Below are 12,173 nucleotides of genomic sequence, written 5' to 3' on the forward strand. Positions count from 1 at the left end.
AATCAACCCTGCATATTCATTGGAAGGACTGATGCTGTAGCTGAAGTGCCAATACTGTATCCATCTGATTCAAAGAGTTGACTCATTAGAAAAGACCCTTATGCTGGGAAAAATTGAAGGCAACAGAAGGGGGTGACAGAGAATGAAATGGCTGGAGCATCATCTACTCAATGGACTTGAGTTTGAGCAAACTCGGGAGATAGTGGAGGACAGGGAGGGAAGCCTGGCATTCTGCAGTCCATGGGGTCACAAAGATTTGGACACCACTGAGCGACTGAACAACAAATCAAAACCTTTGGTAGTTAAGCATGGAGGACCTTTATTCCATTTTTCATTTGACCCTGTACGTTATTTAATAATGTACTGTCAACAATTAGACAGGGCTCCTAAGGAGTAGACCAGGAACATAGAGTGTGGCAGCTCTCTCATAAAAAAGTAAAGGAACTTGAAAGAGAAGGAACTGGGTAAACTGAGTAGGAGGTAGGTCTCAGGTGTTTTTTGAGCTTGCTGTTTTTACTGTGTATAATGTTCCTTCCCCTATTTCCCACCTGTTGAAATTTTCCCACTTCTCAAGACCAGATCAGATAATCCATCTACTGTGACTGTTTCTAGATCCTATTAGAAACTAGCTAAAGCGTCTGCCTACAGAGTGGGAGACTTGGGTTCAATCCCTGGGTCAGGAAGATCCTCTGGAGAAGGAAATGGCAACCCACTCCAGTACTCTTGCCTGGAAAATCCCACGGACAGAGGAGCGTAGTAGGCCACAGTCCATGGGGTCGCAAAGAGTCGGATACGACTGAGCGACTTCACTTCGCTTCCTCCTCTAAACCCCCAAAGCACTTGTTGCTACCTCTTTTATACTATTAGTGATAGTCCAACTTATCTTTATCTGGGTAGTCAGGGCCTTGAATGCCATACTAAGGAGTTTAAGAGAGTCATTACATTTCAGAGGATAGCTGTGAATTACAATACTTAGGCATTTCTGGGGCAAAAAGAAATTTTTTTTCTCTTTCTCCCTCCCTCCCTCTTTCTAGCCTATTACTGTGTGCCAAGTAGCAGGCTTGGTTACTCCACTTTATAAACATGCACGCAGGTTACTCTCCAAAACTGGCTCAGGAAACAGCCTTGAAGTCCTCACCACCCTCGTTACCCTCTGTAATCTGAGGGTAACTGCTACACTGAAATGGTGCTTTGAAGACTGAATGACTTGATACCTTCCACGTCTAGGGACTTGTCCCGTCTATCCTCATTCTCACAATTTTGAATCCACTTCGTTCCTGAAATACTTTGTTTTCACAACTTACTGCGTTTTTGTTATTGTTCTTTTTGTTTTTTGTTGTTTTCCTGGCTTATAGCTTAAAATTTGGAAAGCTTTTTTTTTTGGTTAATGTAGACTCAAAACGAAGCTTAATTAGTTAAGGGTGGCTATGGGTGGAGATCAGAAGAGATTCTGAAAGGTATTTTTCAAGCATTTTAGACTTGAAAGGGAGGTGACAAAGCCTGTAAGAGCGCTCCTTTTAAGAGTGCTAGTCTCTTGCGTGCATTCCAGGGCTGGGGGATAACTTTTCTGTTGTTAGTTTATGAAGGAAATCAACAAAGGTAGCGGGGTTGGCTTCTTTTCTGACCTCAGAGCCCGAGTTCGAGACACTGGGGAAACTAGGTGCTGCTACGTCTGGGCGCTCCCCCATCCAAAGACCGGGCCCCCAACAGACTCCTTCGCCCAGGGGCGGGGCGCGCTAGGCGACTACGCGCGAGGGCAGCGGAGGGGGCGTGTCCGGCGGGCGCGCGCGGGCGGTGAGGGGGCGTGTCCCGGGAGTGGCGGCGGCGGCGCGGGTCGGGTGCGCGGCGCAGCCTCCTGTGTTGGAATGTGCGGCTCCCGCGAGCTCAGGGCGCAGAAGCAGAGTAAGCGCCGCCGAGGCCTGGGGTCCCAGAGCCCGCTGTGGGTGGCGGCGGCGGCGGCCCGGACCGCAGGGCGAGAGCCAGCGGCCTGAACACTCTGCTGCCCCACTGGGTCTTCGCGGGCCTCGACGAGCCCAGCGTCCAACTTTTCCACCGTCACCCTCCCCTCCCCCGAAACTCCTGCAACAAAGAAAAGTAGTCCGTGAAGGAGCGGCGACGCGGGTCGTCGCTCCTCCTCGCCCAGAAAGGCCGGTAAGCGCGGCGCGATCTGAGACATGGTTGGGTGGGGGCGGCGGGCCGGCCGGGCGGCCGTGGCCGCGAGAAGGGGAGGGCGCGGAAGGACGCGGAGCCAGGCGCTGTCCAGGGCTGATTTGCAGATACTGTGGCTCGGGCGGCGGCGACGACCGCCGCGTCGGGCGGGGGCGGGCGGCCGGGCGGGATCGGGTTACATCGTCGCCGCCGGGGGGCTGGGCCGGGGGCGTCGGTGGAGAGCGGCGCGGCGCCAGGACCCCTTCCCCAGTCGAGGCCGGGCCGCCGCGTCCGCGCGGGCGCAGGAGCGGGGATGTCTTGTCCTGAGGCCGGGAGCGGAGCTGCTTGGGGCCCTGGTCCTGAAACTAACTTCCTCTCGTGCTCCTTCTGCTCCGAGTCCCGCCGCAGCCCCTCGCCTGCCTGCGGCCCTCGCGTCTTCCTCCCTCCCCGGCCTCTCCCTTTCGCCGGAAGGCGCCGTTGAGTGCGGCCGGGCGGGTTGAGTCAGCCCGGGACCCGGGCGGTTCCGCCAATGGGGCTGGACAGCGATTTCTGCGCTCGGGCGGCCAGGCCGCCGAGGCCCTGCGTGCGGGGTCGTCTGGCCGCCGGAGTCGGCGGGGCCGGGGCGCGAGTCCCGCGGGGCGCCGTGGGGGAGTGAGCCTCAGACTTCCGGGGCGCAGGGGGGCCCCCTCTGGCCCTCGGGGCCCGGCGCCTCGGGAGGGCGCCCGCGGAGGCTCCCGGCCCCCTGCGGAGGGCGAGCCCTGGGCGGGCGAGGAGCCGGGACGACGACGAGGCGGCAACTTTCCTCACTCTTCCCGGACTGGGGCGCGCGGGCCCGGAGGGGGCAGCCTGGACTGGGAAGACTCGGTCTGGCCCAACGGCGCCCCGAGTTTGCTCGTCTCGCCGTCTTCAGTGGTGGGGAGCCCAGGAGACGCTTCGGGACGACTTGGTGTGTCGATGGTGCAGTGAGCGGGCCGAGGCGAGGGGAAGCGAGGGCGCCGGAATTTGCGAAGAGCTGCTTTGTGTTTGGTACGTATTTTGAGAAAATGGCCGAATGCCTATTTCAGTCAGGAATGCCGCGGCCGAGGCCGGCGCTGGTGAAGGCAGCACGTAGGATCCGAGTGGCACGTTGGGCTTTCGGGCTGTGCGCGGACGGCCTTCCTGAGCAACGTTGAAATGCCTGTAGGAATGGTTGTTAGGGTTTGGGGAGAATTAGGAATTACGAGTCACCTGGGCTGTTTCGTTAAGGCCTTGGACAGCCTTTGCTGTGTGATGGCATTTGATTCCGACTTTCGTTGGTACCTATGACTCAACGAGTTTGTGTTTATCCGCTTGGGTTAAACTGATTACTTTTGGTATTTTGGGTGTAAAATTTTTTGAGCCCTTGCCACTTTGCTTTTTCTAATTCGCAAGAGAACATCTAATTTGAGAATTAACACCTTTTAGGTTGGAAAGTAATGAGGTTAAGACACTTTATTGAAAAGCCCAACGTTTTTTCAAAGAGATTTTATTATGGCTCCTCTAGGCCGTTGAGTCAGATCAAACACAAGGCAAGAAAGTTGCTGATTTGAAGATGAGTTATTCAGTTAATGGGTATTTGAAAGCTCTTGTGTTTTCATTTATGTATATTTAAATACACTAAACTTCCCTTTTCACAGGAAAAAAGATATTTAATTTTTGTTTACTTTTAAACAGATCATCAAGAAAAGAAACTTAAGTAATACTTTAATGGTATTATGTACTTTTTCAAAGTACATTGGACCCTTAAACAACAGGAATTTGAACTGCATGGGTTCACTTATATGGATTTTTTTCAAGAAATATATTGGAAAATTTCTCATAGATCTGCAACATTTTGCAGAAGTCTACAGATGATACACATAGCCTAGAAATATGGAAAATTTAGAAAAAGGTACATCATGAATGTATCAAGTATACATAGATAATGTATTTTATCATTGACTACTGTAAAATGTATACAAATCTAATAAAAGTTACCAAAAATTACAGACCACCTGTAATGGCACCATTTCTGTCCAGAGAGATGTAAACAAATGTAAAGATCAATCATTCACCCATAACTGCATATTAACTGTGGTCCATACTGTGGGTCTGTAATCATTTCATAGCTACCTGTTGTTGCTATTTTGGTGAGCCTCAAGTGTTTGGAGGGATCCACTTAAAACGTCTTGTAAGTCTAATCATATCTGGGTGAGCAGTTCTCTCCAGTAAATTGTGCTTGCAGAAAAAAAGCCACCTCTCCCATTTCCTGAGTGTTTTTCATTGTGTTTAGTGGGATACCAGAAACCTTGAATGACTCCATGGGACCCATATAAAGTGCCACTGGTGATGCTGGAAATGCTCCCAAGCAGTAAAGTCATGGCATTGGAAGAAAAAGTTAAATTGCTTGATATTGACCATATCAAGTTCTGCAGTTTCCATTACCCACCACTTCAAGATCAGTGAATCTAGTGTAAGGGTTATTGAAAAAAAAAAAAAAAAAAAGAAATTTGGAGACTGTCTCTGCATTTTTGCCAGCAGACATGAAAGCCTTACACTTTTTGTAATATGCCTTCTGTCTGATATTAAAAATGCCTTTTTGGGAATTCCCTAGTTGTCCAATGGTTGGGACACCGTGCTTTCACTGCTTGAGGGTTCAGGTTTAATACCTGGTTGGGAAACTAAGATACCACAAGCCACCAAGCTGTGTGATGTAACCTTAAAAAAAAAAAAAAAAGAATTTTTCATGTGGGTATAGTTATGAAAGGCATACCTATAGAGTAAATTGATTCGAGAAAAAGTGAAGTTATTGTATGACAATTTAAAGCAAAAGGAAAATGAAGTTTCTAAATCTGGAGACTTTAATGCTGGCAGAGAATGGTTTGGTAATTTTAGAAAGAGTTTTGACTGAAAAAATATCAAGATAGCAGAACCAGCTTTGAGTTCCCAGATGCTGTTAACAAAATTATTGAAGAGAAAGGCTGTCTGCCTAAACAGGTTTTTAATACAGAGTAATGTGCCCTAGTCTGGAAAAAGTTGCCAAAAAGCTCATTCATTACTAAAGAAGAGAAGTGAGCATTAATTTGGATTTAAGGCTGGTTGAAGACTAGCTTGTTTTGTACAAATTGAGTTTTTGATCAGGACTGTTCTTATCTATAAAGCTGCCAAGCCCACTTTTTTTTTTTTTAATGGAATTGTTTTTCTTTCGTTCTTTGTCTTCCTTTCTTTTTTTGGCTTGCACGATCTCAGTTCCCCCACCTGGGACTGAACCTTGGCCACTGCAGTGAAAGCCCAGAACCCTAACCATTAGGCCACCAGGGAACTTCATAAGCTCACTATCCTTAAAGATAAACACCAGTTACTATTCTTTTGGTTGTATAATAAGAAGGCCAGGGCAATGAGAATACTTAACTAAATTGGTTCCATTGATGCTTTATCCCTGATTATGAAGTACTTCGCAGTAAGGGGACTGCATTTTAAGATTCTTTGGTATTGGACAGTGACCCTGGCCACCTTAACCCCATGAGTTCAACATTGAAGGTGTCAAATGGTATTCATGCGTGTGTGCTAAGTTGCTTCAGTTGTGTCCCACTCTTTGCGACCCACTCTTTGCGACCCTATGGACTGCAGTCTGTCAGGCTCTTCTGTCCATGGGATTCTCCAGGTAGAATACTGGACTGGTTTGCCATTTCCTCCTCCAGGGGATCTTTCCGACCCAGGGATTGAACCGAGGTCTCTTACATCTACATTGGCAGGCAGGTTCTTTACCACTAGCACCACCTGGGAAGTCTGTCAAAGTGGTTCCCAAACACAGTGTCTTTTAATAAAGCCTATATTAAGGTATCTTAAGGACCTTGAAGTGTCATTACACATGGTACTCCATAGAAAGGATTGTCAGTGCTGTGGAAGACAACCCTGATAGAACATCGTGAAAGTCTAGAAGGACCATACTGTTGAAGATGTTATCATTGTGATAGCAAAAACTATGAAGGCCATCAAGCCTAATACAAATTTCTGCTAGAAGAGACTGTCCACGTCTTGTGCATGAATTCACAGGATTTACCACAGCCAATCAAGGAAGTCATGAAAGAGATAGTGGATACTGGAAAAAGGTGGATGAAAGGCTTCATGATACATATTTTGGGAATATTCAAGAGTTAATAGATAGCATACCAGAGTAATTAATGGAAGTTAATTTGGAGGTGAGTCCTTTAGAACCAGTGTAAGACTATAAGGAAAAAGACATGGAAGAAGCAGCGCCAGAAAACAAATTGACGTTAGACAGTCTGGCAGCAAGGTTCCTTTTGTTGAAGATTGCTTTTGACTTCTTTTACAGCTTGGCCCCTTGTATGATACAGACACTAAAACTAAAGCCCTTGGTAGAAGGATTAGTACCAAATTGAAACATTTTTAGAGAAGTAGAAAAGGAAAATTTGGACAGAAATTTAAGATATCTTTCTCTCAAGTTTCGCCTCTTTCCACTTCCTCCACCTCTTCTCTCTCTGCACCTCCTTCTGCCTTCTTTTACACTTCCTCTGCCTCTTCTGACTGCCACTCCTGACTCAGCAAGAGCAACCCTTCCTCCCCCAACCCCCCTACTCAACAGAAGACAGGAGGATGAAGACCTTGATGATGATCCACTTCTCTGCTTAATAAATGTTAATCACACCGTTCAGTTAATAAACTTATCTGTCATGTATGTGTATAAGTGTCTTGTAAAAAATCTAGTAATTGTACACCAAGAGCTGGAAGACATTGTGTCATCACCATTGTTACCTAAGAATTCATTGTGTGCAAGACTTGAGAAAGGTATTAGTTTTTCTACTGTTGTATAATTTTGCTTTTGAATAATTACATTACCTGGAACTTCCTTGGTGGTCTAGTTGTTAAGAATTCATGTTCTGCTGTTGCTGCTAAGTCGCTTCAGTCGTGTCTGACTCTGTGCGACCCCATAGATGGCAACCCACCAGGCTCCCCCGTCCCTGGGATTCTCCAGGCAAGAACACAAGTGGGTTGCCATTTCCTTCTCCAGTGCATGAAAGTGAAAAGTGAAAGTGAAGGCGCTCAGTTGTGTCCGCCTCTTTGCGACCCCATGGACTGCAGCCCACCAGGCTCCTCAGTCCATGGGATTTTCCAGGCAAGAGTACTGGAGTGGGGTGCCATCGCAGGGGATATAAGTTCAGTCCCTGGTCTGGGAGGATCCTACCCACATGTCGAGCAGCAATTAAGCCTATGGGCTGGAACTACTAAAGCCTGGGCTCTAGAGCCCCAGCACTGCAACAAGAGAAGCCACTGCAACTACAGAGCAGCCTCTGCTTGTCGAAACTAGAGAAAGCCAACACGCTGCAACGAAGACTCAGTACAGCCGAAAATAAATTTTCAGTCCAGTTCAGTCGCTCAGTCATGTGCAACTCTTTGTGACCCCATGGACTGTAGCATGCCAGGCTTCCCTGTCCATCACCAACTCCCAGAGCTTACTCAAACCCATATCCATAGAATCGGTGATGCCATCCGACCGTCTCATCCTGTATCGTCCCCTTCTCCTACTGCTTTCAATCCTTCCCAGCCTCAGGGTCTTTTCCAGTGAGTCAGTTCTTCACATCAGGTGGCCAAAGGATTGGAGTTTCAGCTTCAGTGTCAGTCTTTCCAATGAATATTCAGGACTGATTTCCTTTAGGATTGACTGGTTAGATCTCCTTGCAATCCAAGGGACTCTCAAGAGTCTTCTCCAACACCACAGTTCAAAAGCATCAATTCTTCGACACTTAGCTTTCTTTATAGTCCAGCTCTCACATCCATACATGATCACTGGAAAAACCATAGCCTTGACTAGAGGGACCTTTGTTGGCAAAGTAATGTCTCTGCTTTTTAATACGCTATCTAGGTTGGTTATAGCTTTTCTTCCAAGGAGTAAGCGTCTTTTAATTTCATGACTGCAGTCACCATCTGCAGTGATTTTGGAGCCCCCAAAAATAAAGTCTGTCATTGTTTCCCCATCTATTTGCCATGAAGTGATGGGGCCAGATGCCATGATCTTAGTTTTCTGAATGTTGAGCTTTAAGCCAATTTTTTCACTCTCCTGTCTCACTTTCATCAAGAGGCTCTTCAGTTCTTCACTTTGTGCCATAAGGGTGGTGTCATCTGCATATCTGAGGTTATTGATATTTCTCCCGGCAATCTTGATTCCAGCTTGTGGTTCATCCAGCCTGGCATTTCTCATGATGTACTCTGCATGTAAGTTAAATAAGCAGGGTGACATTATACAGCCTTGATGTGTTCCTTTCCCTATTTGGAACCAATCTGTTGTTCCATGTCCAGTTCCGACTGTTGCTTCCTGACCTGCATACAGATTTCTCAGGTGGTCTGGTATTCCCATCTCTTTCAGAATTTTCCACAATTTGTTGTGATCCACACAATCAAAGGCTTTGGCATAGTCAGTAAAGCAGAAGTAGATGTTTTTCTGGAACTTTGCTTTTTCGATGATCCAGCGGATGTTGGCAATTTGATCTCTGGTTCCTCTGCCTTTTCGAAATCCAGCTTGAACATCTGGAAGTTCACGGTTCATGTACTGTTGAAGCCTGGCTTGGAGAATTTTGAACATTACTTTGCTAGTGTGTGAGATGAGTGCAATTGTGCAGTGGTTTGAGCAGTCTTTGGTATTGCCTTTCTTTTGGATTGGAATGAAAACTGACCTTTTCCAGTCCTGTGGCCACTGCTGAGTTTTCTAAATTTGCTGGCATATTGAGTGCAGCACTTTCAGAGCATCATCTTTTAGGATTTGAAATAGCTCAACTGGAATTCCATCACCACTAGCTTTGTTGGTAGTGATGCTTCCTAATAAGGCCTGCTTGACTTCGCACTCCAGGATTCACTCAAGGTGAGTGATCACATCATCGTTATTATCTGGGTCATGAAGATCTTTTTTGTATAGTTCTTCTGTTTATTCTTGCCACCTCTTAATATCTTCTGCTTGTGTTAGGTCCATACCATTTCTGTCCTTTATTGTGCCCATCTTTGCTTGAAATGTTCCCTTGGTATCTAATTTTCTTGAAGAGATCTCTAGATCCTCCCATTCTATTGTTTTCCTCTATTTCTTTGCACTGATCACTGAAGAAGGCTTTCTTATCTCTCCTTGCTGTCTTTGGAACTCTGCATTCAGATGGATATGTTTCCTTTTCTCCTTTGCCTTTGGCATCTTTTCTTTCCTCAGCTATTTGTAAGGCCTCCTCAGACAACCATTTTTGCCTTTTTGCATTTCCTTTTCTTAGGGATAGTCTTGATCACTGCTTCCTGTACAATGTTAGGAACCTCTGTCCATAGTTCTTCAGGCACTCTGTGTATAAGATCTAATCCCTTGAGTCTATTTTTCACTTCCACTGTATAATCATAAGGGATTTGATTTAGGTCATACCTGAATGGTCTAGTGGTTTTCCCTACTTTCTTCAATTTCAGTCTGAATTTGGCAATAAGGAGTTCATGATCTAAGCCATAGTCAGCTCCCAGTCTTGTTTTTGCTGACTGTATAAAGCTTCTCCATCTTTGGTTGCAAAGAATATAATCAGTCTGATTTTGGTGTTGGCCATCTAATGATGTCCATGTGTAGATTCTTCTATTGTGTTGTTGGAAGAGGGTGTTTGCTATGACCAGTGTGTTCTCTTGGCAAAACTCTGTTAGCCTTTGACCTGCTTCGTTTTATACACCAAGGCCAAATTTACCTGTTACTCCAGGTATCTCTTGACTTGTAACTTTTGTATTCCAGTCCCCTATAATGAAAAGGACATCTTTTTTGTGTGTTAGTTCTAGAAGGTCTTGTAGGTCTTCATAGAAAAATAAATTAAAAAAATATATAATAATTACATTACTATATGCTTTTTGAGAAACAGCATATCAGCCCATCATACATATATGCAGTTAAAAAAAAAAACTATTTCAAATACTATGTTATGAAAATACCTTACACTATATGCCATAAAAATTTTTATGACTCATTTATTTGCATATCGGCTTGGCGACTGCGAAGCAGTCCTATCGATCGCAGTAGATTTCAGTAAAGCAGTCATATCGTTGCTTCAATGTTATCAGTGCTTTGTTATAACTGTAAATGAGTATGAATTTCTTTTTCACAATATCTTTTCTATTTTGATGACTAGTGTTAGTAATATGTATAATATCTGCAGTATTTTGTATCATACAGTATTGGTAAAAGTATTACAGGTGTAATTCATCTTGTATACAGGGAATGTAAACTGACTGTATTTATAAATACAGTACTGGAAATGTAGCCCTTATGATTTTCTTAACTTTTTCATGTATCTATTATAAAAATGCATGTGACATGCAAAATACATGTTTACTGACTTATCCTTAAGGCTTCTGGTTAACAGTAGATTATTGGTACTCTTGGTTTTTGTGGAGCCAAAAAGATGAGATTTTTAACCTCACTGGGGGTTGGTGCCTCTAACCCATTTGTACAAAGGTCAATTTAATTTTAATTAGCACTGAAAATGAAGGTTACTTACATTTTTCCACCAGAAACAGTAAAAGTGCTTAAGGGAAGGCACACCGTTGGTAGATTTGGTTGATGGATGAGTTGTGTCAAACACTTGATAGAATTTCTTGTAGGGGTTACAGAAAATTTTTTGATGACTGCAGTAAAGAGGGTTTAGACTTACAAAATGATTTTAAAGACTGACTTTCAGTAGTTAATGAAGCTGATTGAGTTTAAAGATGATGTGGGAAAATGTATTGTTTTAAGTTACAAAGAACTACAGTGATATTTTGTTTTAGACTGGTAAACGTTGTGCTTAAACTGGTGCTTTTGTGTGTTTTGTTTTGTTTTGTTTTGAATGCAGAGCACAGATATGGCCACCCAGGTAATGGGGCAGTCTTCCGGAGGAGGAGGGCTGTTCACCGGCAGTGGCACCATGGGCATGGCCTTGCCAAACGACATGTATGACTTGCCTGATCTCTCTCGAGCTGAACTGGCTGCGCCTCAGCTCATCATGTTGGCAAACGTGGCCTTAACTGGGGAAGTAAATGGCGGCTGCTGTGATTACCTGGTTGGCGAAGAAAGGCAGATGGCAGAATTGATGCCTGTTGGGGATAGCAACTTCTCAGATAGTGATGGAGAAGGACTTGAGGAGTCTCCTGAGGTGAAAGGCGAACCCAGTGGGCTGGAGAACATGGAACTGGAAAGTTTGGAACTCAGTGTTGTGCAGCCACGGCCTGTGTTTGAGGTAGCAGCTGCCTCAGAAACGTACAGCTCAAATAAAGACGTTCCTCAGGAAACACCCGTAGCAGAGGACAAGTGCAAGAACTTGAAGACCAAACCCTTCCGCTGTAAACCATGCCAGTATGAAGCAGAATCTGAAGAGCAGTTTGTGCATCACATCCGAGTTCACAGCGCCAAGAAATTTTTTGTGGAGGAAAGTGCCGAGAAGCAAGCAAAAGCCAGGGAATCCGGCTCTTCTACTGGGGAAGAGGGCGATTTCTCCAAGGGCCCCATCCGCTGTGACCGCTGTGGCTACAATACCAATCGCTATGATCACTATACTGCTCACCTGAAACATCACACCCGAGCCGGGGACAATGAGCGAGTCTACAAGTGTATCATATGCACGTACACCACAGTGAGTGAATATCACTGGAGGAAACACCTGAGAAACCATTTTCCAAGGAAAGTTTACACATGTGGAAAATGCAACTATTTTTCAGACAGAAAAAACAATTATGTTCAGCATGTTCGAACTCATACAGGTAAGAGTACCTTTCTCACTTATTAAGTGTACTGTACCCCCCAAAATGAAACAGTCTTAAAGATGTGAAGAATTTCAAACATCTCAGAAGTAAAGAGAATTAAAGATGGGTAAATCTCATCTCGGAAGTAAATTACATCTCAAAAGTAAAAAGTAAAAATGGGTACCCACAGGTACGAATCACCTATACCCAACAGTTATTGGTTGTTAATATTTTATCACATTTGACAATTCATGTTTTAAAATAACAGCTTTATTGAGATATACTCCACT

At 45.0% G+C, this 12,173-nt stretch overlaps 1 protein-coding gene across 2 annotated transcripts in view; it reads left to right on the plus strand.

Moving 5' to 3' along the window:
- The first annotated feature begins 1,818 nt into the window (after positions 1-1,818).
- The window catches only part of LOC113894322 (RE1-silencing transcription factor-like), a 24,209-nt gene continuing 13,854 nt past the window's right edge, over positions 1,819-12,173 (plus strand). The window contains exons 1-2 of one of the 2 annotated variants that reach the window (XM_027544584.1): positions 1,819-2,151; positions 10,998-11,901. In XM_027544584.1, the coding sequence (XP_027400385.1) occupies positions 11,007-11,901 (895 nt within the window). In that variant the 5' untranslated portion in view covers positions 1,819-2,151; positions 10,998-11,006. Of the gene's footprint in view, positions 2,152-2,738; positions 3,175-10,997; positions 11,902-12,173 lie in introns of those variants that run through there. The other variant, XM_027544583.1, reaches the window with a different exon arrangement.

Source organism: Bos indicus x Bos taurus, chromosome 6, assembly GCF_003369695.1.
Source record: "Bos indicus x Bos taurus breed Angus x Brahman F1 hybrid chromosome 6, Bos_hybrid_MaternalHap_v2.0, whole genome shotgun sequence".
Taxonomy (NCBI): Eukaryota; Metazoa; Chordata; class Mammalia; order Artiodactyla; family Bovidae; genus Bos; species Bos indicus x Bos taurus.